This window comes from Pogona vitticeps, chromosome 4 (assembly GCF_051106095.1).
Source record: "Pogona vitticeps strain Pit_001003342236 chromosome 4, PviZW2.1, whole genome shotgun sequence".
Classification (NCBI taxonomy): domain Eukaryota; kingdom Metazoa; phylum Chordata; class Lepidosauria; order Squamata; family Agamidae; genus Pogona; species Pogona vitticeps.
This window is the reverse complement of record NC_135786.1, coordinates 15,864,024-15,891,992: the sequence shown is the minus strand read 5'-3', so window position 1 is coordinate 15,891,992 and position 27,969 is coordinate 15,864,024. Positions and strand designations below refer to the sequence as shown.

Below are 27,969 nucleotides of genomic sequence, written 5' to 3'. Positions count from 1 at the left end.
ATGCAACTATATTTATTCTCAAATCTGCATCATGAGATACAAAGCTGCTCATGAACGTTTTACTTATGCCATTGCCTTGATACTTGTTTGATGCATTGTCACAGATGTCCCGGGGTTTGCTCATTCAAAGGAAAGCTTAGAATATAATGTGTCCTTCAAACCATCCAAGTTGGCAGTTGCCCCTATAACTTGTGGTAGCAAATTCCATAGTTTAACAATAGGCTGCTCCATGATAAAGTATTTCCTTTTGTATGTCCTGCATTCTCCATCATTTAGCTTCAGCAGTTTCAGAATGATGAGAAAAGCTTCTTTCCATTATCCACATCACCATGGTGTGCTTCACTGCGTACACGTCTCTCCTTACTCACCATTTTTCTAACTTGAAGATTTCCCAAAGATGCAGCCCTTTCTCGTAAAAGACCCGCTCCAGCCCCTTCCCTGTCTTGGATGCCCCTTTCTGTACCTTGTTCAACTCTTTTGTTACGTGACATCAAGTTACTTCCAGCTTATGCTGACCCTACGAATGAGCAACCTCCAGAAGCTCCTAGCATCATCATTTTAGAACTGCAGAGCTGAAACGAACCTTATCAGTCTTGTTCAGACTGTGGCTTCCCTTAATTTTAGCTTTACAATATCTTTTTTGAGGTATGGAATTCAGAAATATACAGTGTTTCAAATACAGGAGCACCACAGAATTATGTAAAGGCATTATGAGTCATGACAGCCGCTATCAAATTTCTGATTCCCTTCCTATTAATCAATGGCATCAGATTCCCCCAACCACCTTTTTTTTGGCAGCTGCTGAATACTGGGGAGTATTTGGAATGCATGTGATGTGCCTTGAGAAAATCCCAAGTTTTTAGTGTTGAGAAATTCAACAGCACATTGAAGGAAAGTCTATAAACAATTGAGTCCACTTACAAACTCACTTTTAATGTGATCAGTGTAATTTGTCCACAGCTCCAGAAAGGAGAAGAGAGGAGAGAGCATGGAAGAGCATGTATCCTTGCACTGAGCAGGGGATTGAACTTAATGGCTTTATAGACCCCTTCCAACGTTATGTTCTACGATTCGATGAAGAGAGAGTAGGTGTTGAGGGATCTGTGCTTAGACTGCATTCTTTCTGAAAACAGGCCCCACAATCCTCAATTGATGTAGGTGACGTATTTCTGACCATCAAAGATTCCCCTGTCCACTGTTGGTGCAGGAGTGGCATATTAAGAACATATTCTCTTGAAAGAGAAATAATAATTGAAATATTTCAAAGACCACCTCTCCCTTTATGAGCTTGCCTGGATGTTGAGATCATCAGGGGAGGCTTTTCTCTCAGTCCCACAATCCTCACAAGTGCACTTCTCTGTTGCTGCTCCCAGATTCTGGAACTCTCTCCCACAGGAGGCCATGTTGCCCCCACTTTCAGTGTCCTTTCACAAGCAAAGCAAAGACCATTCTCTATAGGCAGGCTTTCCCTTAGCCACTGGCTGTCTGAGGGTCCCCCCCCCCTTTTTTTTAATGGATTGTTGTACTTTATTGCTTTTAAATGTGTTCTTAGTACTGATTTTATTTAATATAATAATTTAATTTAAAATGTGTTTTAATATATTTGTCTAATTCTTTTCTAATATTCAAATTATTTTTAAATATTTAATATTTCAGTTCTTTTAAAATATTTGTATACTTCCTGTTGTTGCTTTAAAATACGTATTGTCTTTTTAATGAAGGAAGCCACCTTGAGTCTTTTTAAAGGAGAAAGGTGGGGTAAAATATTTCAAACAAACAAATAAATTCACCTAGCATGCTGTTGCATCACAAATTATGGGAAGGGGCAGAAATCAAATTACCATGTATGTTTAGATTTAGTCCACTGAGAATGCTTGACTGATTTATGTATGATATATATATATATATATATATATATATATGAAAAAAAAAGTTTCCTTTTACTTAATTAAGACTAGGTGTTACACTTCCAGGATATGATACTTTTGGATAAAAGAAAGCAAGAAGGTGAATGCAAGCATCCAAAGTACTGTAAAATTTATTGTTTTAAGTATTGCAGCTTTTAAGAATAGAATGACATATCATTGCCACTATTGGTTACTGTTACACAAGAAGCGTTTTACAATAGAGTTGTGGAAATTGGCATCAGAGTACATAGTCATACTAAAACAGCAAAATATAGATAAGTACTGCATTGCATGTACTGTCTATCGTTTACGTAAGTTTTTTTTTATTTGAACAAAAAAATCAGGATACAGGACTGTTTATAACAAACTCCAAAGCCAAAAGCAATGCAACTGGAAATTGAAGAAAATATTAAAACAATGAAATGTGAGTATAAGGCAGGCAAATAAGGACTCAGGTGTTGTCCTTCATGAGCTTCTATATTACAGCAAAAATTTGAAAGCGTAGTTCATGGAAAACTTTGTGTTTCCTCCCCAACCTCTTTAGTTTTGTGTAGTACATGGGGGAAAATATATATATTTTATATATAGAGAAAGATATATATATATATATACTTTATCTGAGTGCCATACAGATCACACAAGAGAATATGAATTAATTTAGTTCCTGGTTAGTATGTTTATGCTACACACCTGGGCTTCTTTTATTCAACTCATAAAGAGGGAAAATGGTGGATTTTTCTTTCCATTAAATATAGCATTTAGTGCAATTTTTAAGGGAGATTAAGAATATTGATTTTTTAAAAATTCTCCACACTTAACAGCCAACCATCACTTCCTTATTCTTAAGTGGATCAGATTTCTTAAACCTAATGCTTGCTATTGTTGAAATCAAGATTCATTTTTTAAAAAATGATCTTTAGAATAACTTAGTACAGTCAGATGCAGCAGCTCAATACGCCACAAATTTATTTCCAGATCCAAACTCCCGCGTATAATTTTTCGGGGGGTGGAAATGGTTTAAGAATGGCCTTTGCCCTGGTGTAAGACACAGTGCAGAGAACTCCCAAATGTACTGCCTCATTTGAAGTTAATCTCAGTCCTGGAACTTCTGACAGATAGACAGAAGAGGTTGCCAAACAGAAGCGATGCCTTTTCTTTTTTTCTTTTTCTTTTTTTTGCTTTTTAATTTGGTCTCCTTTGGGGGCTCATTTCCTCTGTCTTTGATTCAAAGGTAAAGCAGTTCAATTGCCATTTTATCAGTGGTCTATAATTCTCCCTTTATCAGGCTCTCTAGTCTTCTCAGCTCTCAGGTGGCCTCCCTTTAATGTGGGGGGGAAAGGAAGTGAGCCAGGAGTTCTTATTATTACTTATTGATGGCATCCTCCTCATTGTGTATGAATGTCAGATATGGGAAATGTTTTTTTTCTGGATTACAGTTTTCAGAATCACATAGCCAGCATGCCTACCAGCAGGTTCTTCTGTGCCACAAATGTAGAGTGTTATTCCTAGCAGAGTTTCTCAAAAAAGCTGGCAATTAGTACTGCTCAGGTGTGTTGCCTTTAAAAGGCTAGGAAAAATTAAGCATTGGCCATCAAATATCAGCATGGAACTGGCATACAAGTGGTGCCTTGCTAGACGATGATAATCAGTTCCACTGAAATTGCTGTTTAGCGAAATCATTGTTTAGCGAAAAGCATTTCCCCATTGGAATGCATTGAAACCTGTTTAATGCGTTCCAATGGGGAAGAATCGTCGTTGTCTAGCGAAGATCGCCCATAGGAAAGCCGCTTTACGAACTGCTGATCAGCTGTTTAAATAGCTGTCTTGCGAAGCTTAGGTCCCAAAAACACCCGTTTTGTGAGCACGGAGGGAGCTGTCAAAATCGTTGTCTAGCAAAAATTGATTTGCGAAGCAGGGACCAAACATTGTCCAGTGAAATTCCCCCATAGGAATCACTGTTTTGCGAATCGCTATAGCGATTGCAAAAAGTCAATGTCTAGCGAACAAACTGTTATGCGGGGTAACTGTCTAGTGAGGCACCACTGTATATTTTTCCCAGTTTGTTTGGGCTGGTTTAGAAGACTAGGACACCGGTTGACATTAGCTGCAGATCTCATTCCAAAATAATTTGCAAAAGCTATTTCTCATTGAAAATATGTAAGCAAGTGTATAAAGGTGCTACAAAAAACACAGAAGTAGGACCTGTCCCTTCATTAACACCACCAAAGCTAGGAATACACTTTGGTGGTTGAACACTTTGGGCCTCAGTGAATCACAGCTACAGCCTTGAACCAAACATAACATCTATCTGCTTCTTAACAAAAACAAAAAGCAAACGAGGTAACACACCTCCGCCTGCCAGCATCAAGTAGTTTTGATGGATAGATTAACCAACCAAACTCAATCAGAATTTTCACATTTCAGAGAACTCTCTCTAGTACCTTCTCAAACCAGTAGTGGACTTGATGACTTGAACAGATAACTCAGCAAATTGTCCAGCAACGTTTAGAGGCGTGAAAACATAATGTAAGGCTATATACCTTGGGTGGATGCAGGGAGGTGACTTAATAGTTCAGCGAAATATTTTTATTTATTTTTTCAAAAAAATTGTTTTGGCCTCCATAATAAAGCTAAAAAAAAAAAAAAGAAACACCTTACTTTGTGGATTTTATTTCTCAAGTACCCTTAAAAAACAAAACAAAAACAAACCTCTCCTCCAGTTTATAAGCCAACACAAGAATGAAAAATGGAAAAAGGTCAGCATTCTGTTTTCTTCTCGGGAGAAGGGCCCTTCCTTTATTTTGGGTCTTCTGTTGCAGACAGAGGAGTGAATCCATGAACAATTTTGGCAATCAGTGCTAGGTTTTGGGGAGGTCCTTGGCAAGATGTTGTCCATGAACCCTTATCTCTGAGCAGGTCCCTTTTCTTCGTCTCCACTGTTGCATCTGCCCACTCTCCTCTAGCTGAGTCCACACAGCCATTAAGAGAAGGGCACACATGGAACAGTGGCCCATCTCAGTACCCTACTCTGTGATTGGACAGGGTAGGGGTATAATAACAGTGAGGAGGAGCTGTAGGGCCAGAGGGCTAAGAAGGTGGTAGGACACCTTCAGTAGCACAGGCCTTGGCCTGCTTTCCAACAGTTACCTGCCACTGTCCTATGGCAAACCTAACCTATTTGCCCATTTTGTACAAGGCACTCAAGCAGCTTTTAACAACCCCCTGTCATGTGGACAACAGTGTGGTGATGGCAGTTTTCTGATATGCAATCCACATGCCACCCAGAACTGTTGAGGTGTGTGTTTGTGTGTGTGTGTGTGTAGCAGACACACTAGTTAAGACCACAAACAAAGAAAAAGAATAACAACAACCAACAGCAACAACAACGAAAACACCAACATTACTATTCACTCATTTTGGCTCAAAAGGGCAGCAGATAGATTTGTCTTTTGGATGGAATTCTCAATTACAATACCCACCACAGGTTTCTGCCCTACTGGAGGAGTAGGATATGTGCATAAAAATGTGTTCAAGTTACCTCAACAAACAGTCCCAAGAAATCAGGTGTCAAGACAGGGAAGGAGCACCTTAAGCAGCGAGGCACATCAAATGGGGTTGAGTGGGGAGGTACCGAGGGTACAGCTCTAAGAAGGGGTACCCCAGGGATCTAAAAAGGAAAGTGACCACTTCCTGGAAGTTCCTATCACTAGTAATGATTTGATCCCCCTCCTGCTTTTGCTTTTTTTTTTCTTCAAAAAGGGAGGTTTACAGTTTCTTTTAATAAGGCACTAAATAGACTTGTCACATAAAGGAAAGATACATTTTAAAGAAAACCTCTATAAACTCATTGACTTTGTACCTTTCATAGGAAGTTAGATTTAGTTGTTCCGTTGAGTACTTTTATTTATTTATTTATTTTTAAAAAATCTGTAAATTGTAGGTGTTTGTAAAGCTATTGTCAAAGAGCTATGGAGAGGAGGTTGCGGTGCTGTAAAAAAAGTTTCAGGAACTTATCACTAGGCAAAAAAAAAAAAGGCAAAAAAGTTCATTTTAAAACGGTGAAGAATTCAAGTTCATCTCTTTATTTTTGTCATTATCATCCTCTTTAATATATATATAAATAGCATCCCCAAGAGTTAGAACTTTAAAAACTGCTGTCAAGCTGGTTTCTGGAGTTGGTGATTTTTATTTATTATCTTCTTCAAGTAATATAAAAGCCGCATAAAAACAAGAGTTATTGCCATTATATCTTTCATTTATGTTACCTTACTAATTAGCATCTGGCAGCAAGCAGTTACAATTTGTTGTAAAAAATTTAAAAAATAAAATAAATGGTCACTTGGTACAGTTCCCTCCATTTATAATTCCTCTCTCCCTGTGGGATTCTTGCATTCCCCTAGCAAGTGGAACTGTGCAGCCATAAAAGTTGCCAACTTTTCAACCAGCTGTAGTAGCTGTGCCTTTACCAGCAGTTCAAGACACAAGACCAAAAGAGAATCTTGTTGTACCAAAGGTGCTTCTGGGCCAACATCCTGCTTCTTACAGGGACAAAGCATTTTGCCTTCAAGAACTCAAAAGCGGGACAATAAAGACATTAATTCTCACCCACCCTTGACCCCACATCAACAGACAAACCTTTCCAATGTGATTTTCACAGACATGGCATGCAGCCTTCAGCAGGTTACTCTGTTTATAGACTGTTGTGTACATTCTGCTTGCAGTGTTCATTAATATTAAAAGCAGAAGAACAGGATGATTCTAGCGAGCTGGCAATCTTTTCAACTAAGCACACAATAGAGAGAACAAGGGTTTAATTCCCTTATACATTTTTTTAAAAAAATTCCTCTTCGTAATTTATGCCTTTCGCTCACTTGCACTGTCACATACAAATTCACCAAGAAGATCTCAAAAGCAACTGATCAGACCTTTTATACAGTATTTTTTAAAAATGTAAACAATAACGTTTGTAAGACACAAATGTTTGATGAGGTGAGACAGAGAGAAAAAAAAACACTTAAATAAAAATGGCATGCAGTGATTTGTTTGAAGGAGGATTAGGGAGCAAACCTCAGACACAGAAGGATGCTGTGTTGGTAATAAGTTAACAAGTGGGGGCTGGCTTTCAGAAGAGGCAAAAAAGGCTTGGTTCTAAAGCATTAAGGGCAACTCTTTAGCCTTGTAATATCTTGTAGGAATGGATGTGCTTCTATCTCATGTCCCCCTTCTGCTGTTAACAAGGAGCAGTCCAGAAAGTGAACAACTCAAGAAAGGTGCTTTTGGGAACCCTCCGGCCAATGGCTACTGGCTGTGCTTATGGCAGGATTCTAGGAGCCGTAGTACAACACTTTAAATTAAATCCCATTTCTAATGTCTGAGAAAGTGGTAATTTAGAAGGAAATGCCAGTTAGGTGATGACCACACCACCCCGGTATAAGAAAACCATACGGTTGGATTGAATCCCAGGATTACCCACCTAGGTGGTTCAATCGGTCTGCAAATACTTTTCTCCCCTAGTTCCTAGGGCTGTGTCCAGATGTTGTTCAGCTATGACTCTCAGCATCCCCAATCATCATAGTGAAGGCATCCCGGGAGTTGTAGTTCAACATCTGAGGACTCACTTTTGGGAAAGGCTGCCGTAGCTGACAAATCTCTTCCTCTCTTTGGTTTCCCCTCTACTGAGAGCTGCAAGGTGGGTTGGTGGGGAGAGAGGGGCTTGCTGCCAGCAGCTCATGGCTAAGAGGTATTTAACTAGGACAAAATTTTCAGGTCCAGAATATGGGCCACGAGGGACTGGGTTTTCTGTCTTCCGTGGCAACAGGGATTCTTTAAAGAAATCTGGTCAACTTTCATTTACGTATGAAGCTTATTTAAAACTTTGTAGAAAGCAGATGCACCTAGCCAGGTTTCGTTGACTGTATTTTGAACGGTGATCTTATCAGGCAGGTTTATGGAATTTGGAATCTCAGCCTCCCCCTCTTTTATTATCTCAAGGGATGGCCAAATTAGCTTGATATTAAAAAGAAGAAGAAGAGGATAATTTGAAGCCATCACTCAGTCATTAAATAGAGGGCAATTTAATGACTGCTTCTGGTTTTATGGTCCACTGGAAAAATCAGTGAAACAATTGAATAGGAGGGTTTTGTCTAGCTTGCTGCTAAAGAGCTTTATCCTGTAAAGCTCCACTAAGCAACACATCAAGGGGGCCACAGGACACAGAATTCTGATCAATGAGGAGTTTCTTCATTCGTCCCAATTTTGAGGGTAGTTCCTAGAGCACAGCTTAGAAAGTTACAACTCACTGCTGTAACCAGTCCAGTTTTGTTCCCGGGGGGGGGGGGGGTAATTTTGCTTCAATTTTTGGTTACTGTTTTGTTCTTTAAAAAAAATCCATCTAAAAAAGAAGAAAGCAGATGTGGGGGGGGGCAAAACACTGCTTTAAAAAGGGTGTGTTTAGCTCTCCCTACCCACAAAGAGCAAGAAAAAGTAATGAGGAAACATTCTTCATTACATGGAGAAAATGGCAATGCTACCCATGTTCTAGCATTATTATAGTATTGGTAACATATTCCAAATCTTTACCACCAAGAGTAACATGCCACAGCTATTGTAGTAACCTATTCCCCCCTCCACGTTATGGGTAGGAGGGCCCATTTACAGAGATGTCCCCAGCGCAAAAACTAAAGGGAAACGGCTTTGCTTCAGAACCAGAACTATCTAATTTTGCACCCAAAGCAAGTAATGCAAAATTGTTGCCCTTTGCTCATCACTGTTCTTTGAAAAGACCAGAGAGTGTTGGGGAGCAGCATGAAACTTTGATCATGCATGATACTGCACAAAGTTCAAAATTTACAAAAAAAAAAAGGATTCAAAGGAGTGGTTAGTTGTCCTCTCCCTGGATAAGCTCACTAGGAGAGGAGAGCAGCCAGCCCACCCCTCACCTCTCCTTTGCCCCTTTCTATTCATGAAAAGCAACAAGTTCCTAATCGGTCACAGGATCTACACACAATCAAGACCTCTGGGAAATACAGGCAGGGATGCCCCCCCACGACCCCATGTCATCATGCTGCTTTCCAGTACAGAAAGTGACAGCAGAGATGGGCCAGCTACTTCCCTCTGCCGATGAGAACCTTATCCAGGTAGGGAACAATTGAATAAGCCTTACAAAATGTGCCCTTTTCCTGTTGTCATAGTGTGCTTTGGAGAGTAAATGCATACTTTGCATATTTTTTTTCTGCACCCATTAGCTTTGCATGCCTCCGGCAAGCGCTTCATTTGCCTTGCACTGTTATGGCTCTCTCTGCTTTGCTTCGTGCACAGCTCTATATGCGGCTAGACAGACCTTGGACTGGGGCAATTGCTAGAAAAAACCCAGTACTCAATTCATCACCCTTCCAATAACTGTGAATGGCACAACAAACGTACACCCAATTTTTAAAATTACAAAAGGGGGCGGAGAATCTTGTTTTTATAGGGAATGTACAAGAGCGTATTTTTTAGAGGAACAGATAGGTATCTAACAGCACAATGAAATAAAATACAGGCATCATCCAAAACAGGAAGAGCGCACACACGTACATAAATGGTCTCTTTTTAACTCCCTCCCCAAATGGGGACATGGTACAATATTGTATCTGTTTTGTTTTGAATAAGGAAAGGGGCAATTTGCACACCTACGACCCATATACCCTTCACAACTAATGCAGCACATGTACATTTTATACTCAGGCCTCTGGCTATACCTGCGGTCTGATGTCATAGGATTATCACTCAGGTCTGAGACACGATCACATCACTCTGGAGTTTTTAAAAAATTGCACAAGATGCAGTTCTTGCATGTTCCTTACTGTGGTTTCAGTCTTATAGGTGTTCCCTCCTATATAATCCTTTTTTTTAAAGTCTTCACCATATTTTTCTAACAGTTTTGTGGTAGACATGATAGAAGTTTTTGACCAACACAAGCACTGACACATTTATATTAAAAAATAGTGCAAAATTTCAACATTTATATAAATAACTCTAAACCCCTGCTTTTGTTTTTTTGTTTTTTTTTGTTTCTCTCTGTTTTTTTTTTACAATGCAATACATGCTTTTTTGAGTTGGCTCTCAAAAATTGCCACTTTTTAAAATTCTAGTTCAGAAAAACACAACAAAACTTTTTTTTCTCCTCTCAATAGGCCTCTCCTAATATAAAAATACTCCTGGCTTTCCCAACACACATACCGTTTCTCTTATTTTTTTTAATATATATTTATATATATTGCAGATCTTTAAACAAACATTTTTGTGCAAATATTTTCGTCTTTAAAGTTAAGTGAAATAAACAAAAAAAAAAAGCCGTAGCATTCACGCACACCCACACACACACACATACAACTCAACTAGAAATGAAAATAGACGGGAAAGGAAGAAATAAAAAGACTGCTGTCGATTTCTTTAAAAACAAAAACAAAAAGTCTAGACAGAGCTCAACAAAGAAATGTTTTTGCAAGTTTTGTTGGCTTGTGCATTCAGACCAAACATAACATGTAAATATTTATATTACACAGAGGTGGAGAAGGGTGCCAGGGTTTGTACACTGCTTCCCCGTCTCTCCATATCTTCCCCCCTTGCCCCATTCACAAGAAGTGCAGAGTGTTTCTTTCATTCATGTTTCTTCTCTCTCTCTCTCCCTCTTTTTTTTTTAAAAGGGGTGCCCTTTTTGTTTCTCTTTATCTTTGTTCCATGCCGTTGTGCTCTCAAGGCTATTGATTTGTGACGAAGGGTGCAGCCTGCCCCCCTCGAGTATCGAAGGCAGGCCACTGTTGTTCTGCTGGTGCTGGTAAAACGCTGAGCCAGGAAAATGACCTATGACCTCGCTGTACGTGGGAGGTGGTCCTTCCATTCTGCCATTGCTTCCATAGCATGTCGCACTGATGCCCGAGTTGCTGCTTGGAGGGCAGGGTCCCCCATATACTGAATTATCTATCAGGTCACTGTCGAAGATGGTTCGGTTGGGAGGGGCTCGCACCGACTCCCTGTTGAGTTCCATTTGTTGCTCTGGATCTCGGAGCTGCAACGTGCAGGGCCCCTGGTAAGGAGGGGGCTCTTCTCCGTCTGATAGGGAGATGGTAGGTGGCAGGTCAATTTCATGCTGCATGTATGGGTAGGTCGGCTGGAATCTGTTAAAGCGGTCCCTCTGCAGGAACGATGGAACGGCTAGTCTGTCTGTAGGTCTCGGTGTGTAGACTTGCTGCTGGAGACAAAGACAGGAGAAACACATGACTCTTGGGTTCTGCATGCAAGCCAACAAGCTGTTCTTCAAGCTCCGTTTGGGCTCCGCTCCTTACCTCTGTTACACCATTTCCTGACACTGTGCTTTCTGAAGGCCACAAGCTTCCTTCCTAAAATTGGAAAGAACAAGAGAAGGAAATTAAAAAGGAAAAAAGAAAAAGAAAGCATAAAATATGGTGGCAGTGTAAGGACCTGCTTCTTTGTAAACTTTTGTGGGTAAAAACCCACTTCTTCAGACACGTTTCCCCCCCCCCCTTATGACACTTTCACAGTCTTATACACACCCATTGGATTTCTTGACTCTCCCTAGAAGCATAACCCCCCCCCCCCCAAGTTTAGGAACTAACAGCATGATCAGTGCTGAGCTAGATAAGCAGCGTAAGACAGCTTCCAGGGGCCTGCCACAAAGTTGAGACCAGCAGATGATTAGTACTTTCCCTGGTGACATCACACAACTTTTTCAACAGAGCAAGATTTGATGTGGTCCTTTCGGATCCATAGCTGACGTTCTCAGCTGCTTTCATTATATTATTTTGCCTAATCTGAGAATCAATAAAACCTTTTGGTCTGCTTCAGTTTTAAGAACCTGGGAGGGGAGGGCAGGGCAGGGCAGACCTACTGCTGCGAAGGGGAGAACAAGCCAATTGCTATGAAAAACAACAGCGGGTTGCAGGGAAGACCTCCTCCAATCCAGCTTTCAAGGAAGTGCTAAAAATGCAAGTCTTTTTAGACAGCCATTATATTTTGACTTGGATTCTTGCATTGAGCAGAGGAGGTTGGACTTGATAGCCTTGTAGGCCCCTTCCAATGCCACAATTCTATGATTTTATGATTCTATGAGACAGATGCTTTGTTGCATGTAGCACATAATGCAGATATCAGAGGCTGCACTCAAAGATCCATAGGGTCCCTTCCAACCCTGCAGTTCTAAGATGAAGAACAATCAGTGGCTAATCATAAACCAGAAACAAATACGCTCAAATGTTGTCATGCTCTGATCATATGCTGTCTTCCTCTATCAGCCTTGGTAGAGGTTTCCTTTAAAAAAATCCAACCCTTTTTTTTTAAAAAAACCCTTGGATATTTTGGTCTGCAGCATATTTATTTATTTATTTATTTATTTATTTATTTATTTATTTATTTATTTATTTATTTATTTATTACATTTATACCCCGCCCCTCTAGACCATGTCTACTCCGCAGCATTCCAAAGTTTGGCCCAATAATAAATAAATAAATAAATAAATAAATAAATAAATAGCTAGCCACTACCGGACAATGTCAATCACAATGTTCTAGACGGATCAAGGCTTTGGCTTATTAACAAAGCAGTTTCCCATGTACAGTGGTGCCTCGCAAGACAATGTTAATTCGTTCCATGAACATCGCTGTTTTGCGAAAACATCGTCTTGTGAAATGCGGTTCCCCATTGGAATGCATTGAAATCCATTTAATGTGTTCCAATGGGGAAAATAGTCATCTTGCAAAAATCGGCCAAAGGGAAAACCGTTTTGCGAAGCGCGGATCAGCTGTCAAAATGGCTGCCTTGTGAAAATCGGTCCCTAAAAAAACCGTTCTTCAAGTTGTGGACCTAGCTGTCAGAATTGTCGCCTTCGAAAAACGGTCCCGGGGAAAAAGTCTTGTGAAGCACGGACCGAAACAGCGTCCATCAAAAATCACCCATAGGGAAACCCGTTTTGCGAAGCGCTATAGCGATCACAAAAACTCATCGTCTTGCGAATAAACCGTTTTGCGAGGTAATCGTCTAGCGAGGCACCACTGTACCTTTTTTGAGTCACACTGCTTTTATCCTCACAGCAGCTTTGTGAGGTAGATCAAGCTGAGTGAGACTGGCTGGCTTTCTGGATCTCCCTTTTCCCAGTCCAACATTCTAACCACTTTCACCGGGCCTTAACAATGTATCTAGACTACAGAATTATAGCAATTCAACTCCAGCTTAATTGCCTTGGCTGCATTCAGTGGAAACCTAGGATCTAGATTTCATTTTCTTGGAATTCTCTGAGAGAGTTCTCAGGCATTAGAGATCTCTGCTGAAGAATTCTAAGCATCTCACCAAAGTATAGACTCCAGAATTTCATAGGATGGAGATGACATCACCTTGGAATATTATAAATTTATAGTTCAGACACCCTCGTCAGTAACAAAGATTGAATGTCATACCAAGTGTTTGAGGTGTTCATTCATTCATTTCTCATTCCTAATTCAGAACCAATCAGTTGTTGATTTGCATGCTGGAAGTATATTCACAGAAAATAAATTCATTCCCACCCTCTCAATTTCCCTGTCTTTTCTGTTGTCTTGTTCATTGGATTCTAAATGAAAATCTACAAACCAGGAAATGCACATCTATTAATGTAGGCTTTTTCAAAACAATTCCCTCCAATCGCAAGAAAAGACTGGAATATTATCAAATATTTAAGAGGTCAATGTCCTGATCAATAAGTGTCTCTATCCTAATTCTGTCTCGTTTCAGCTTGCCACCTACCTCTCTTAAAAGGCTAAACGTTATAAAACCACTGCTTTTAAAATTACATTCAAAATCTGGTACAAGATGTAACCTTCCAGAAGCTGTGGCCACAAGACTATCAAATTCAGCTTATATGAAATTGAGAAACTGTCCAGGTAGTCTAATACAGCCATATTTCAAAAGAATACATTTTGGAACCAGAAAGGATTCGTTAAAATGGAAGCTGTCGAATATAATAAGGAGGCTGTAAATTCGTCAGGAACCTCAGCTCTAAAACAATAGGTAGCCAAGTGGTGGGTGGATAGCCATTTATAAATTTATCAGCCATGACAATTAAATGTGACTTCAGTGCTCAAAGGCTTCACAAAGCTACAAATGCTAAGTATGGGACAGAAAATAACTGATGACTCATTCTATCATGCCTTTTTCTATCAGTTTCCCAGGCCATTTTCACATAGCAGTAACCTACCAAGTTTCTGTTGAATGTAAAATCCTGCCAAAGTTGTACAAACTGCTTGTACAAACCTTGCCATTGTGCAAGCAGAGGTTGCCTGTTTAGCCCCTATGAAATATTTGTCCAGCCAAGGGAGTCCTAAACAATTTCCAACATCCCTAGGCTAGGAGGGATTTAGACCAGCCTCAGCTGGCTTAGTACCAGTTCAGCCACCAAACCACAGCCATCTTAATGGTTAGACTTGCCCCCTTACATTTGTTTTAATGTGTTTCCATTTACCTTTATTTTAACTTTTTCCATTGAATTCAATGGACGCCTATCTTGTCTTCTGCTGCTTATAATTTTGGTATTTTCTAACCAAATCACATGAAGTTTGACATTTCCTCTAGGCCAGCAATCCCCAACCTTTTTGAGGGAACGTGGACCGGTTGGGGGGTGCAGGCTTTGTGCTTGGGGGGGGAAGGGGCACCCTCATGTTTGCGGGCAGGCATGTTGTGCTTGCGCAGAGGGGTGTTGTGCTCGCGAGCGCAAGTGCGACACGCCCACCCACGAGCACGACACGCCCACCGTGCGTGCGTGCGGGGTCAGTGATCCATCTCCATGGCCCAGTTGTAGAAAGCCCACAGACCGGCATCAGGTCGTGGACCGGGGGTTGGGGACTCTTGCTCTAGGCCACTGAATCATATGAGTAATAATTCCAACATTCCTGTAAGGTGGAGAAGTATTATCATAAGGCTACAGTTCGATATGTATTATGCAGGAGAAAACTCCACAAAACTCAGTGAGGCTTTATTTCAAATAAACATGTACAGGCTTGCATCTGTTAACCATTACAAACGTCACTTAATAAAATACCTCTAAATGTACTGAAGCCCTATACAGTACATGCCTACAACCGTTAAGTACATGATGGGTAGGTCTTTGAATGCTGTGGTTTAGCTTGCCTGAAAGGTAGTCAAAAGCACCCTGCGTGGATCTGGCCAGCCCTTTATTTATTTATTTAAACATATATGGCTTACCCTATAACACTGGATCATCGGGCAAGTTACAAGACTACATGAAACAATTAAGAAACACAACATATATAAAATAATTTAAAATCAAACAACGCAAAATCAAAACAATCAAACATTAAAAGCATGGCACTAAAACCTGTGCAGGCCTCAATTCCCAACCCTCACAAGGCTCTAATGAATAAGTACTGTACATATTGATTTGGTGCCAAAATGATGCCAACATTGATGCCAAACGAGCTTCTAAGCCACAGAGTGATGATGGCTAGGTAGCCCATTTGGAATTCCACTTGGCTGGGCTCAAAGTCCTACTTGATCATAGGATACATGACTGGACAGAGGAGGGAATCACTATGAGACATACAAATGTTTATTTTTCATCACCCCCTTGGGCAGATTTGCTAAGTGGTGAGTATATCAGTACCTTATGTTCCCTGGTTTATATTTAATTTAGCAAAGGGCAATGCCATGGCATTATCCCATCTGCTGCTCAGATTCTTTGGGCCAATGTCAGGCAGAATACTGTGGTGTGCAGAAAGAAATGGACGGAGGCAGCTGGAGATTGGCATGCAGTGGACAAACTGATGATTCAGAACCTTTACTTTTTTTCCTAGCATTTCAAAGGGTCCTACAATTCCTTTGTCTTACAACACATCTACATTGTTACTGTCACACTTGTTACCCTTATAATTCATTACTAGCAACACATGCAGTATGTTAGGTCACCTTTATATAGAAAACAAAGTGTCAAATGCTTTATAAACGTGCAAAAAATAATAATAATAAAGAAATATAAATATAAAACTGTAACTTTTACAGATTAGTTATTGGGATTAGAACTGCTATCCTTTAATATAAATAGCACAGCTTATTACTTTATAAAAAGTAACTTTCTAAGCTCTATACCGTAGCATCTGTCTGCTCAAGCTTTGGTACATTGGGGGAAAATCATACGTAACACAGAATGAAACACTAGTTTGCCGTAAAGAAAACTCTTGCATTAACTCATGGTTTTCTGACAAAGATACCTAAGTGACATATGGATTTGTCATCATCATACTTTACATATATATTTAGATTTCCACTTAAAGAAACCACGGGCACAGATCTAAATAAAAAGTAATGCGTGTGTGTTAGGGGGGTAAGTGTAAGCAAGTGAATGGTGTCATTTCTAAAGTCCAAGTTGGAACAGGTCCACTTTTCTCTACACTGCTCAGATCTCGTTTGCAACCCTTCCAGTGACCGCTCTTCCCATTAGTGGAGGTTCAGAAAAGGGAGAATGCAAACTGACAGTGGGTTGGAAAGCATGTTCTTTCAAGAAAGGCTGGAGAAACTGGTCTCATTGACCAGAGAGAAGAATGAGGAAATAAAATTGCATTCTTAAATATGCATGGAGAATAGTTACTGTTTACCACCCTAAACAGACTGATCTTGTTGGGTCTTGGGAGCTAAGCAGGGTTGAGCCTGGTTAGTAACTAGACAAGGAAAACCAGGAATTTTAAGGGTTTGCTAGGAAAGCACTGGAGAGTCATGGCTGCTGGTCAGAGCAGACAGTGCTGACGTAGATGCCCTAAGGGTCTGAATCTGTATAAGACAGTTCTTAGGTTCCTATAGAGGAGGGAGAAGTCTTGTACTTTGCTGTTGCTCAGGGCAGGAGCAGATCTAGGTTCCAGGAGAGTAGATTTCAGCTTCAGTTTAGTTAGGATAAATTTATTACCCAGTAACTAGTAACTCAGGGTTAGTGGGCTCTCCAGTTGAGGGCCCTTTTTAAAAATTTCTTAAATGGAGCCTTGGGTACTTTTTAAGGAGAAAGGTCGGATAAAAATACAGCCAGCTACTAGGCATATTCTTGCTTTGGAAGCAAAGGTTTAACTAGATAGCTGGACATTTTCCAGCGAAGAGCCTATGACAGGCCAAATAATCGATCAGCCCAAAGTGTACCCTTCATGTTAAACACTAGGGGGAGCTTTGATACTTTTTATAACTTTGCATCCTGTGCTATCCTGGATGATCTTATACACAGTGGGACCTTCCCTATGCTAGCTGGAGGATTCAGGTGGTGGTTGTTTGAAAAGGTAAGAAAGCCCTTCACCAGACCAGAAAGTTTCATAAGGACGAGGCTTTTCAGCTTTATAAACCAAAGCTGCATAATTGAAAGATCATATAATATGAATTTCTGAACTCATTATCTGTTCTGCTCTATTCCACATTGAATGGGGACTCCATATCTTCTGGAGTCCCCATCCTGACTTGTAGCATTCTGCTGTTTCTTTTACAATATTTTAAAAGTTAACTAATAACTTCTGAATAATAAGACATCCAAAGCGTTGCTTTAAAAAAAAACTGGTTACGATAACAATAACTACCTATTGTCTCAGAAGAGTTAGCCACGTTAGTCTGTGCTAGAATACTTATTGCCTGACATACTTATTGTCTTGCATCTCCGGACTATAACTGTTAACTAACAGTTCTGTTTATTTCCAAAAATGTATCTGGATCAGACAAAAACAAAATCCAAACTAGCATGTTTGTGGATCTTTACCATAGCGGAGTACCACTGCCTCCTGGTTAAGCAACAATTGGTTTTTGAAAAACCTGTGGGATTCAACCTCCCCTCCAAAAAAATAATATTAAAAAAAACCCGAAGCAAAAACCTCAAAGACCTAACACAGAGGTATCTTCGACCAGCCATCTGGAAGGCAGTAGGAAGGTAATCTTCTAGAATCAGATACACCTCCAGTAATTACCACATACAACAAGAAACCAGGCACTGTATTGAATGAGTGAAGGAGCCCATTTGGGAACACCTGTATGTCACACATACTACCAGCATTACTTCCTTCAGCACTGTGGGCTACTGGTTTGTGGAAATTGAGTAATTTGGTTTATTCGGCTGTAGCATATTTAAAATAGGGTGGTTACAGATCCTGAACAAACACTGTTAGACGGGAAGGCAACACAGATGTATCACATTCCATTTATGTAATAGTTACATTCCCTTATGTAATAGTGATGGACAACATGGGAGAGGGAGGCCTCGCCAATGATACCTCTCTTGGAACTCTTTTACTCCTGGATCTGTACCTTTAAGAAATATCCATGGAACTTTCCGGGGCAGAAAAAAACTGCACAGTTCCTGTGCACAGCCCACAAGACCAGAACACAGCTTACTTATTTGTGTACCTTACATTAAGTAAACAAACAACATTTAGGGGCGGAGCATGTCTGTGCTATTCTCCCCCTTTCTTGGCCTTCTGGTAGCCTTTCATTTTAGAAAATCTTTGTTGTTTTGACAACTTAATGGCTCGACACCCACTGCTTTTTATCTAACAAGATTCTGCCTATTTGTTGTTTTTGTTTAATTTTAAGTTATCATAACACTGGGTAGCACTTTTCAATTGTTATTTAACACACCATATTATTGTTTTGGTTGCTATGGATTTTGTTATGCATTTTGAACCTCTTATACAAAAAAGTACTGAATAATAATTGTGAGCCATCAAGTCAGTTCTGATTTATGGCTACCCTTTTTCTGAGTATTCAGAAGTAGCTTTCCATTCCCTTCTTCTGGTGGCATTCTAGGACTGCGCAGCTTGCCCAGGGCTACACAGGCTGGTTCTTCTGAGATTAACAGCAATTAATAGCAATTCACCACCCATCTGCTGCTACATGAGTCAGGTGTCTCATCATATTTTACAGAAAGGCTAACAGCTTTATACTGATGTTGTGATGCCAGTGCTACAAACTGGCCACCCATGTTTTACATTTGTGGAGAACAGAGGACATCTATTTATACCTATTTATGAATGGACCATTCCCAACGAGAAGGAGAAGGGTAGAAAAACCATCTTTTTAAAAAGTCTCACCACATTCCATCCAGAACCTGGTTCAGCTGGCAGTCAACAGATACACCATAAACAATGTGGACTGAATGAGGGAGCAGGAAAGAGTTTGAGGGTGGCAGAGCCTCCTTACCGATGATAGGTTTTCCTCTCTCCTCCTTCCTTGGCTGTGCCGACTGATGAAGGAACGCGCAGAGAGTTTGTAGTGATTCAGCAGACACGTGATAACAACCACCATAACCATCATTACCACCACGATTATGATTATCTGTACAAACTCCAACTCCGCTAAAAGAGAGAGACAGAAGGCCACACATTTAGAGAAATACTTACATAAAAAGGCCCCACATAAACAAAACATTATTATAGTACGCTGGGTTGAGGGGTGGATACCAATGTACAATTGGTGCAGTATTTGCCCCTGCTTTCCAAACTCTATGTGCCGCAAACCCACAAAGCAGCGTTCTTCCAACGGGCACCATCAAAATGTTTTGGATGACATATTCCAGCATTTCTGAGCAGTGGTTCTGATGGAAGTTGAAATCCAACACATTTGGAAGGCACCAAGTTAGAGACAAAGGACTTCAAGGAAAGCAGATGAGAATGGTATACGTATATAATGTCAACCATTGAATGAGCAGAATCCTCTATTTTTTTAAAGTTTTTATTTTCTTCTTGAATGTTTTAAATCTCTTTCTGAAAGTTTTCGATCTCTTTTTGAACATTTCAGTTTGTTTTGAATGTTTTTAGCCTGTTTATAACTATTTCAATTTTACTGTAAATCTCCTCGAGAATCTTGGTGGCCAGAAAGATGATTAACAAATGTCTTTGACTAACAAAAGCCTTCTGCAGCCAAGAGCTGACGGCCATCTAGTAAAGCTAAGTTGACTATAGCCGTACAGACACCATAGACTTTACATAAGATGCAAAAAGCATGGTGTCAGTCCAGTCCGGTGGTTCCCAACCTTGGGCCCCCATAGGTTCTTGGATTACAACTCTCCAAAATCCTGGCTAGCACAGCTAGTGGTGAAGGCTTCTGGGAGTTTTAGTCTAAGAAAATCACAAAGACTGGGAACCACTGGTCTAGTAGGTGGTTTTGTTTACAGCCCTGGCAGAAACTCAAGGCTCCGTGAGCCAATAGGAGTTGTACAGCCAAACCAGATTGCATAGCTTTGTGATGACTGTAGTCAGCAATGTAAAATAACAAAAACATCCCCCCCGCCCAAAAAAACACATACTCTGTATTGTCTAAATTCATCATAAGCAAGGCTTTGAAGAGGGTTTGCTCCTTTGGATTGTGTGTGTGAAAGGTATTGAAAGTCTCACATTAGGTTATGACATAGTATAAGACAGGCATTGGTGCTTAGGTTGCACTGACAGACATACATCACTCTTCTGTTCTGGCTGAAACAGGAGACAAATTAAGGTAGGGCAGGAAAAGGTTGTCTCTGTGGGCAATCATCTGTGGTGTCATTTAGTCCACAGCTGAACGAGTAGGAAATAAAATTGGGATTGGTTTGGGAAAGACCTTTATTGAACCACTAAAACATTCCAAAGAAGGTGAGACTGCATGTCACCAGGTCTCTTTCTATCAGGCTGGACATCAAGGAGGGGGGGGGGGATACACAAACAGTCTTCATTTCTGAATGTTAGTTGAACTTCAGATCCTGCAGTTCCAACATCTAGCCAGGATGATTTGGAGATGTCTGCTGTTTCTCTCCCATTACTAATGTTCTGGAGACCCCAAATTGATGAAAAGTCCAGAGGATTCAAAAGCTCACCTTCCACAAATTAATTAGTAGTCCAATAATGAAATTACAGAATTCTGATTTTGGGTTTCGCTCATGGACTTTTCTTTCTTTCTTTCTTTCTTTCTTTCTTTCTTTCTTTCTTTCTTTCTTTCTTTCTTTCTTTCTTTCTTTCTTTCTTTCTTTCTTTCTTTCTTTCTTTCTTTCTTTCTTTCTTTCTTTCTTTCTTTCAGTAAGGAACAGAACTTAATACTGTGCTAGCTACTTTATCTCTAACAGCAACAGAATAAGCTCTTTTTTTAATTTAAATTTTTTCTTTCACGAAAGAAAAAGGCATACACAAAAACTAGTTTTACGGAGCAGTGCAATATATCCACTAACTCAACGTAACTCAACTCTGTGCAGCTTACCCCCACAGGACTAGTTTCATGTTCTTCATTCTTATATTTCAAATCACCCCATTTCTCCCCATTAATACACTGAGACTCTTATCCTGGTGTATACCCCTTCCCTTTCTGAAATACATGTACCAAAACCAAATTCCATGTTTCTTTAAAATCATTACATTTCCTCATTCCTCTTCTAATTTTAATTTAATAGGTTAATTTAGCATTAATTGCTATATTCCACATTTCTCTGTACCACTCCTCCATACTAATTTGATTACAACAGATTAAGAACTAAAGCCTTTTGAGTTGATTCATCAACAACAGTGTCCATGTCAGATCCCAGCACTGTTGGGTATTTGACAAGGGTCCTCTCCCAGTACAGGGGGCACACTCCTGCCCTTTGCCCCCCCCAGCCCCACCCCCAAAAAACCCTTCTGGTACTGTGGTTGCTACTCTCTGCTTCAACTGCATGTTCTCCAAGCAAGCAGGCAAATGTGAAGGACCAAGAAGAGTCAAGGCAGGGAGCAGAACCCTTTTAACCTGGTAGGGTGGATTAAGTATGTGAAAGCAATGCAGTGACAGCAATTAAGGAGGTGGTGGACAGAAAAGCCACTGAGGATGCCATGTCCAGCAATTCCCCAAAATATGGTGCCACCACTGACTATCTGCCCTTGCTCTGACTGATTGAATTTAATGAATTTGGTTACCACTGCAGTACAAGAGATTCTATCACAGAATAACTCACACTTCTTTGTAACATCTCCCTCATTCTTACCACTACTGTCAGCTTGGGAAAGTTGTTTGCTTGGACCAGTGTACCCATCCTGAACACACTGATCTTGTGTGGTTCCAGAAGCTAAACAGTCTCAGGTCTGGTTAGCACATACATGGATGTCTACTAGGGTAATACCAGGCATCTCCAAGCATAAATAAAATAAATAGCCAGGAAAGAATTGAAACTGAAACTCTGGAGAGTTGCAGCTAACAGAGTTGACAGTCCTAGACCAACTGTCTGACTCAGTATAGAGAAAGTTCCTACAAAAGTTGCATGCTATCAGAACCTAAATATAGGTCCTTACTGGTGTTGGTGGTTAGGGCTTAGATAAGCTCCCCCCCTTCTAAACTAAAATTCCCAGGGCTACATCTAGTTGTTAGTCTCAGCTAGAGCAGACACAGCGTATCAATGCAACTTACATACAGTGGGGTCTTGACTTGAGAACTTAATCCATATTGGAAGGCGGTTCTCAAGTCAAAAAGTCGGTAAGCCAAGTCTCCATTGACCTACAGTGCATTGAAAACCGATTAATCCCGTAACAGGCCGTTTTTGTTCCATTTGGGGTTTTTTCTGGTCTGTAAGTCAAATCTCAGTCTGCAAGTCAAACCTACATTTTGCGGCCAGAGAAGTCTGTAACTCAAAAAGTCTGTAAGTCAAGCCGTCTGTAAGTCAAGGGTCCACTGTATGTGTTGACCTCCAGTTGATTCAATTAGAGAGACAAGCAATTGGATTTAAACTCTAAGACAACCTACCACCAGTAACAGCATGGCTGTGGGATTCCGAGACCTATAGTCCAGGGAAATAACTTTTCCAAGTTGGCTGGAGTAACTGGGGGATATTATCAGAAGGAAAGCGAGATACTGTCTTTCAGGAAACAGAAGTTCATTGCTAGCAGGAAAGCTCACCTTTGCTTTTTTATTTTCCATCCTTTCTCAAAGTCACACTTCAGAACAAAAAAAGTAGTAGCAACAGCGGCGACAACAACAACAACAGGTGTGCCTTGAGCTGCTTAAAGTTTATCCTTGTTAATGTCTCACATGATTTTAGGGATTCATTTGACAACTACCTCCCAAGAACTTTGGAAACCCTTCCCCAAGCCACGTGACCTCCTTCCAGACTTCCTCTGCAACGCTCTCATGTACAACGAACACATTCACTAAAATGAAGATGCACAGCGGACAATGACAGCAGCAACCTCGTCAACAACAACACAGTTCCTGCCTTTCTGTGGAAAAAAAGTGCAGGCTTTTCTTAACCTAGGCTGGTTCCAAGCCATTCCCAGTGGCATCCACATACCAGACTTCCAGACGTAATTCAATTCAGTGCTCAGTGCAGCCAGCTGGCAGTGGCAGCTTGAATGGCTTGAGCTGGCACAAAAGTGTGTTGTGAAAAAAAAATGGGGCGGGGGAGAAAGGAAGAAATGTAACCCCAAGCCGCCAAGCAAACAAGAACAAGCAACAACAGGCTACTAGTTAAACTTTAGCTGAGTTTGAGCAGGGGCGGGGCGGGGAGGGGGGAGGCATTTGGTAAGAGTAAGTCCAGAAGCTTGAGAACACAGTTCTCCATGCTTTCCTTGGACGGGGAGGTGGGGGGTGGTGGTTTTAGAGGGGCAGAATTTGATCCTGGAGACACAACACAGCCATTTGAGAGATAATTCCCAGGCAGTTTTAGCCCAGGGAGGATGTATTCTCCAAGCAGCACAAATGATAGTGGGGCACAGCGCTCTGTCTTGTCTCTGAGCCAAGAGATTAATGCTGTAAAACACACAGATGCTCACCTGTGCTTGAGGCAGAAAGAAGAAATAGGTCTTTCCTTCATGTGCTAGATGCGCCAGACTCAGGAATTTTGTTGGTGTGTGTGCGTGTGCGTGTGCGTGTGTGCGAGAGAGAGAGAGAACAAGAACCAAGACTTAACTGAAGTCAGGGTTGAGCCTTAGAAAACAGATATAAGTGAGGCCCAAACTACACATTGTACTGAATGGGTCGTTCGCCTTGACTTGTCTAATTTTTTTCCAGTTTTAAAATGGATTATGAGGACAATTGTAAGGTGTGAAAATATCAGAGCTGCTGGGCAAATGAGCAGGGAGTGCTCTATTTCGAATTCTGCCCTTTCCTCCCTTGCTCTAATCACACCACAAAAATTCTCCTGAATTGGTATTTAGAACGTGACTGAATTTTGCACCGGTTATATCCTTCCCCACCCTGATCTCCCCACACAGGATCTGATGGAACGACCCCTTCCCTTCCTTGCAGACTGTTTTTGATCTCCTGTACCAGATTTACTCTGTTCTAAAGGCAGGAACAAAACAAAACACCAGGCACACAAGGGCATACTACATGTTTAATGAAACAGGTAGCTGGACCCCAAGCTGATAAATAATATTCCAGCCAGTTGGGTTCACACCATACTGCCATCAGGACATAATTCATATTGTGCCCACAGCATAGATCCGTGCAAATATGCATGAGGCTGCTATATGCACAAATGTGAACCAAACCTTCCACATGCAGGGTGAAACTCATCAGCTACTCTCTGCCAATTCCCCCCCCTCCACTATTGTGCTAGAAGGTATCTTCCACGAAGACTGGTGGAACATTATTTTTTAAGCTGGTGTGTAAAATTCAGCCCTACTGGCCTCTTTGTTCTACACGGCTCTCTTCCTCTACCTTCAAGGAACTGCATATTGCTTCTCCTATCCCTGGGATGTGTGTGAGATTTTAGCTCTCGGTCAGATCAGTTGCAGCTGCTACAATGATTACCCACCTTTAGCAATTGATATTTCACCTTCCGGTATTTTGCAGGTGGTGAACGTTCTGTGACATCACTTACCCCAATGTTTGGAGAGAGGCTGGAGAGAGAATGGGCAAATTCTAATCCACATGTTGCATTGAGGATTAGTTTTGCAAAAACAGTGGGACCTAAGAGACAAGGATGTGAAGCCAGCAGACCTGAACTGTGGTTCTCTTTATTTGTGCCTTTTGAAAACCAAACTAAAAAGAGAAATTGGCAAGGGTGAGGAGGACCAGCACTTAAAAGAAGGCATCAAACTCCAGTGCTAACTATTTTTATCTTAACTATGTTCACAGGCAGATAAGCAGCCATGGAAACCACTGTTTGTGAAGTTGCTCTCATCCAGCAGAGTTTTTAGTCATAAAAGAAGGGAGTCTTTGGAACAAAAGGAACAACATCTCCACTATTTCTTTTATGCAATCAATCGGTGAGAGCTGACGTGGGTAGAAACACTGACCTGGCAGGGGTAGGAATGAAATTAAGAGTGAGATTTCCTTCTGGCCTCTAAGGGGAGTCCAGTGCCAGTGGAAACAAATGAAAGACCAAGCAAATGAGGAAAACCAGCCCTGCCTGCTACCTTGGAGCACAGTCTGCTTAAGTAACAGCTGCTGTGCCAGCCACTGGATACCTCCTCCCACTTGTATTACATTTCTTCCCAAAGGTGCCCCAAGTAAGCTTAACAAGAATCAGCCAGACTCTCATGAGAAGTTTTATTTGCCTACTTAAACTTCAAACTGACGAATTTTGATTCAAAACACATCTCCTAAATCTTCCCTGTCAGTCGAATGTGGCTCATAAGGAGGGCACAAGAAATTTTTTAACGTAATACATTTATTTCTCAGTTTAGAAAATGTAATGTCCTGTTTTTCATATCATGAGACGTACCTAAAAAGAGTTTAAAACAGTAAAAGAGCTACCACATGAATACCCTTTTCTCCCAAGGCAGATTTCAGCAATAGAATATTTCTCTCTCTCTCTCTCTCTCTCTCTCTCTCTCTCTCTCTCTCTCTCTCACACACACACACACACACACACACACACACACACACACACACAGAAACACAGAAACACTGTAAAGAATGGCTAGCCCTAACCTTGAAACAAATAAACTGAACTTTCTGAACTGAACACACAAGTTTTAAGCAGTTGAGCGGCATGTAGGATTATAGCCTCAAATATGCCAACAAAACAGGTGTTGAAGAAGAGGGAATGTATATGTTTCAGCTGGGAGTCCATTGCATTTGTGACCAGTCTTCAAGGGCAGCCCTCTACCCAATACATTACAACCATCAAACCTCATGTTAATCATGTGTGGTAGCTGTTGGTAGTGTATTATATAACAAAGGCGACTGATTAAAAACTCCCCTGGCAAAACCAAACCCAAACCACAACATGCAAAAAGCGAAAAGTTTACTTTGATTTTTAGGAGAAGAGACTTGTCCGTCTGTAGCATTTTGCAGGAAACCCAATAAAGAATCTTGTGGCATCTTAAAGACGAACAAGTTTTATTTGCCAACAACTTTCATGCACGGCAGCGCACTGAAATATTTGAAGTGGACCACAGCCCATACAAACCTATGCCAGATTAAAACTTTTTAGACTTTAAGATGCCACCAAGGTTCTTCATGGGGTTTGCAGTAGTTGTCCAGAAGAAATCAGAAAAGCTGTAATACGTGACAGGAATGGCATAAACTGAGTTTTCTCTTCTTCCTATGCTCTCATTCACTTCTGGCACAGCATTCCTTTCTAATACAGTATTTGAGGGGACACCCCCTTCTACACCATCCAGCACAACCCTTGGCACTTCACGTATCAACTGTGGCTTATTGGCGAAATTGTTTTCCTCAATGCCTTCAGCCTCTATGAGAACAAACAAGTCAACGAGACCCTCACTGGAACCAAATTTGTAGTGGAAGATGGAGGACAGAGGTATTTACCCAGCAACAGGGTTTAGAAAAAGAACAACCCTCTCCTCTGCTCTCCTGCTGCTTCCCTCTCCAGACTAGCTTTCCATGCTTTAAGCAGGAGTAATAGTCCTCCATTCACAGAGTATCATATAGCGTGCTCATTGTTCTTTCCAAACATCTCCATCTCTTGCCACAGCCTCTCACAGGGGATTGTCTGGAGAGCCTGTAAATAAACAGCGGTCTTTAAATCGCCTCCAAAACTGGGGTGGGGGTGGGGGAAGAAGAGGTGGGGGATTTCCTTTGTACAGTAATGAGATACATGTCCAAAAACGTGGCACAACTGGCATCAAGGTTCGAGGACACAGCAAAGACAGGGGACAACAAAGCCCAGTGGTACACAAGGCCATCCGCCTCATTTGAATGTTTAGCCCTTTAGAAGAAGAAGAAGAAGGCGGGGGGAAAGGGGTGCACACAACATTCAAGGGCTCCTTTTGTAAGAAAGCTGCCCTGCATTACTAAAAGAAGGGCACAGAGAGAGAGAGAGGGAGAGAGAGGCCACCGAAAGCCCTGGCGTGTTGGGCCCTTTTGTTTCTCTGCAGCCATGAGGGGTTAAAGGTAATAGGAACCCAACGGAGGGACGATCCCCTTGTCCTTGTGTTAACCGCTTTCACCCCGGGTACGGTTGGCTGAGTCCTAGACAGCTTTAAACACTCTGCCAGACAGACAAGGGAGCCTCCAGGGTGGAGTTCAGGCAGGCGGATTTTGGCAGTCATATCACGCACGAGAGAGAGAGAGAGAGAGAGAGAGAGAGAGAGAGAGAGAGAGAGAGAGAGAGAGTCATAGGGGGCCAGGAGAAGTTCATAGAAGAGTCCATGGAATTGGCTGTCTCCTTCTCACCCCTCCCCTCCAAGCTCCCCCTTTAAACCAGCCCCATTTTATGACTGCTCATCTGCAAGGGCACGAAAGGGTTCCCACAGACACAATCTGGGTATGTGGATGGGGAGCTGAAGGCAGTCTGCATTATGTGTGTGTGGAATATGTCCTCGTTTAGAATGTGTAAGATTTGCAGAAGGCAGTGCCGAAAGTGGGATAAAAGCATTCTTCCCACCTCAACTGCAGAGAGTTTGCTTTATCAGTTTCGTTACACCTTATGACATTGCATGTTTAATTTTTTTTACATCACCTTGGGCATCTTTCTGATAATGCTGGAAAGAAAAATAAAGTGAAAGACAGAGGCCTTCTGTTGGGGAGACAGAATTTCTCCATTTCCGTTCAGTCGCTCCCTTTCAGATGATGTGTCTTTCAAACATTTGTCAGTAATAGTAACAGGAACAAGACATGCCAGATGAAAATACGTGTTTTACACTAAACAAATGAGGAAGCATG

At 41.2% G+C, this 27,969-nt stretch overlaps 1 protein-coding gene across 2 annotated transcripts in view; it reads right to left on the bottom strand.

Annotated features, from left to right (window-relative positions):
• Positions 1-7,597: 7,597 nt before the first annotated feature.
• Positions 7,598-27,969, bottom strand: part of PMEPA1 (prostate transmembrane protein, androgen induced 1) — an 86,605-nt gene continuing 66,233 nt past the window's right edge. The window contains exons 2-4 of one of the 2 annotated variants that reach the window (XM_020797470.3): positions 19,108-19,262; positions 11,234-11,287; positions 7,598-11,139 (exon numbers count right to left, since the gene is read on the bottom strand). In XM_020797470.3, coding sequence (XP_020653129.1) covers positions 10,588-11,139; positions 11,234-11,287; positions 19,108-19,262 — 761 coding nt within the window. In that variant the 3' untranslated portion in view covers positions 7,598-10,587. The remainder of the gene's footprint in view (positions 11,140-11,233; positions 11,288-19,107; positions 19,263-27,969) is intronic. The other variant, XM_078392153.1, reaches the window with a different exon arrangement.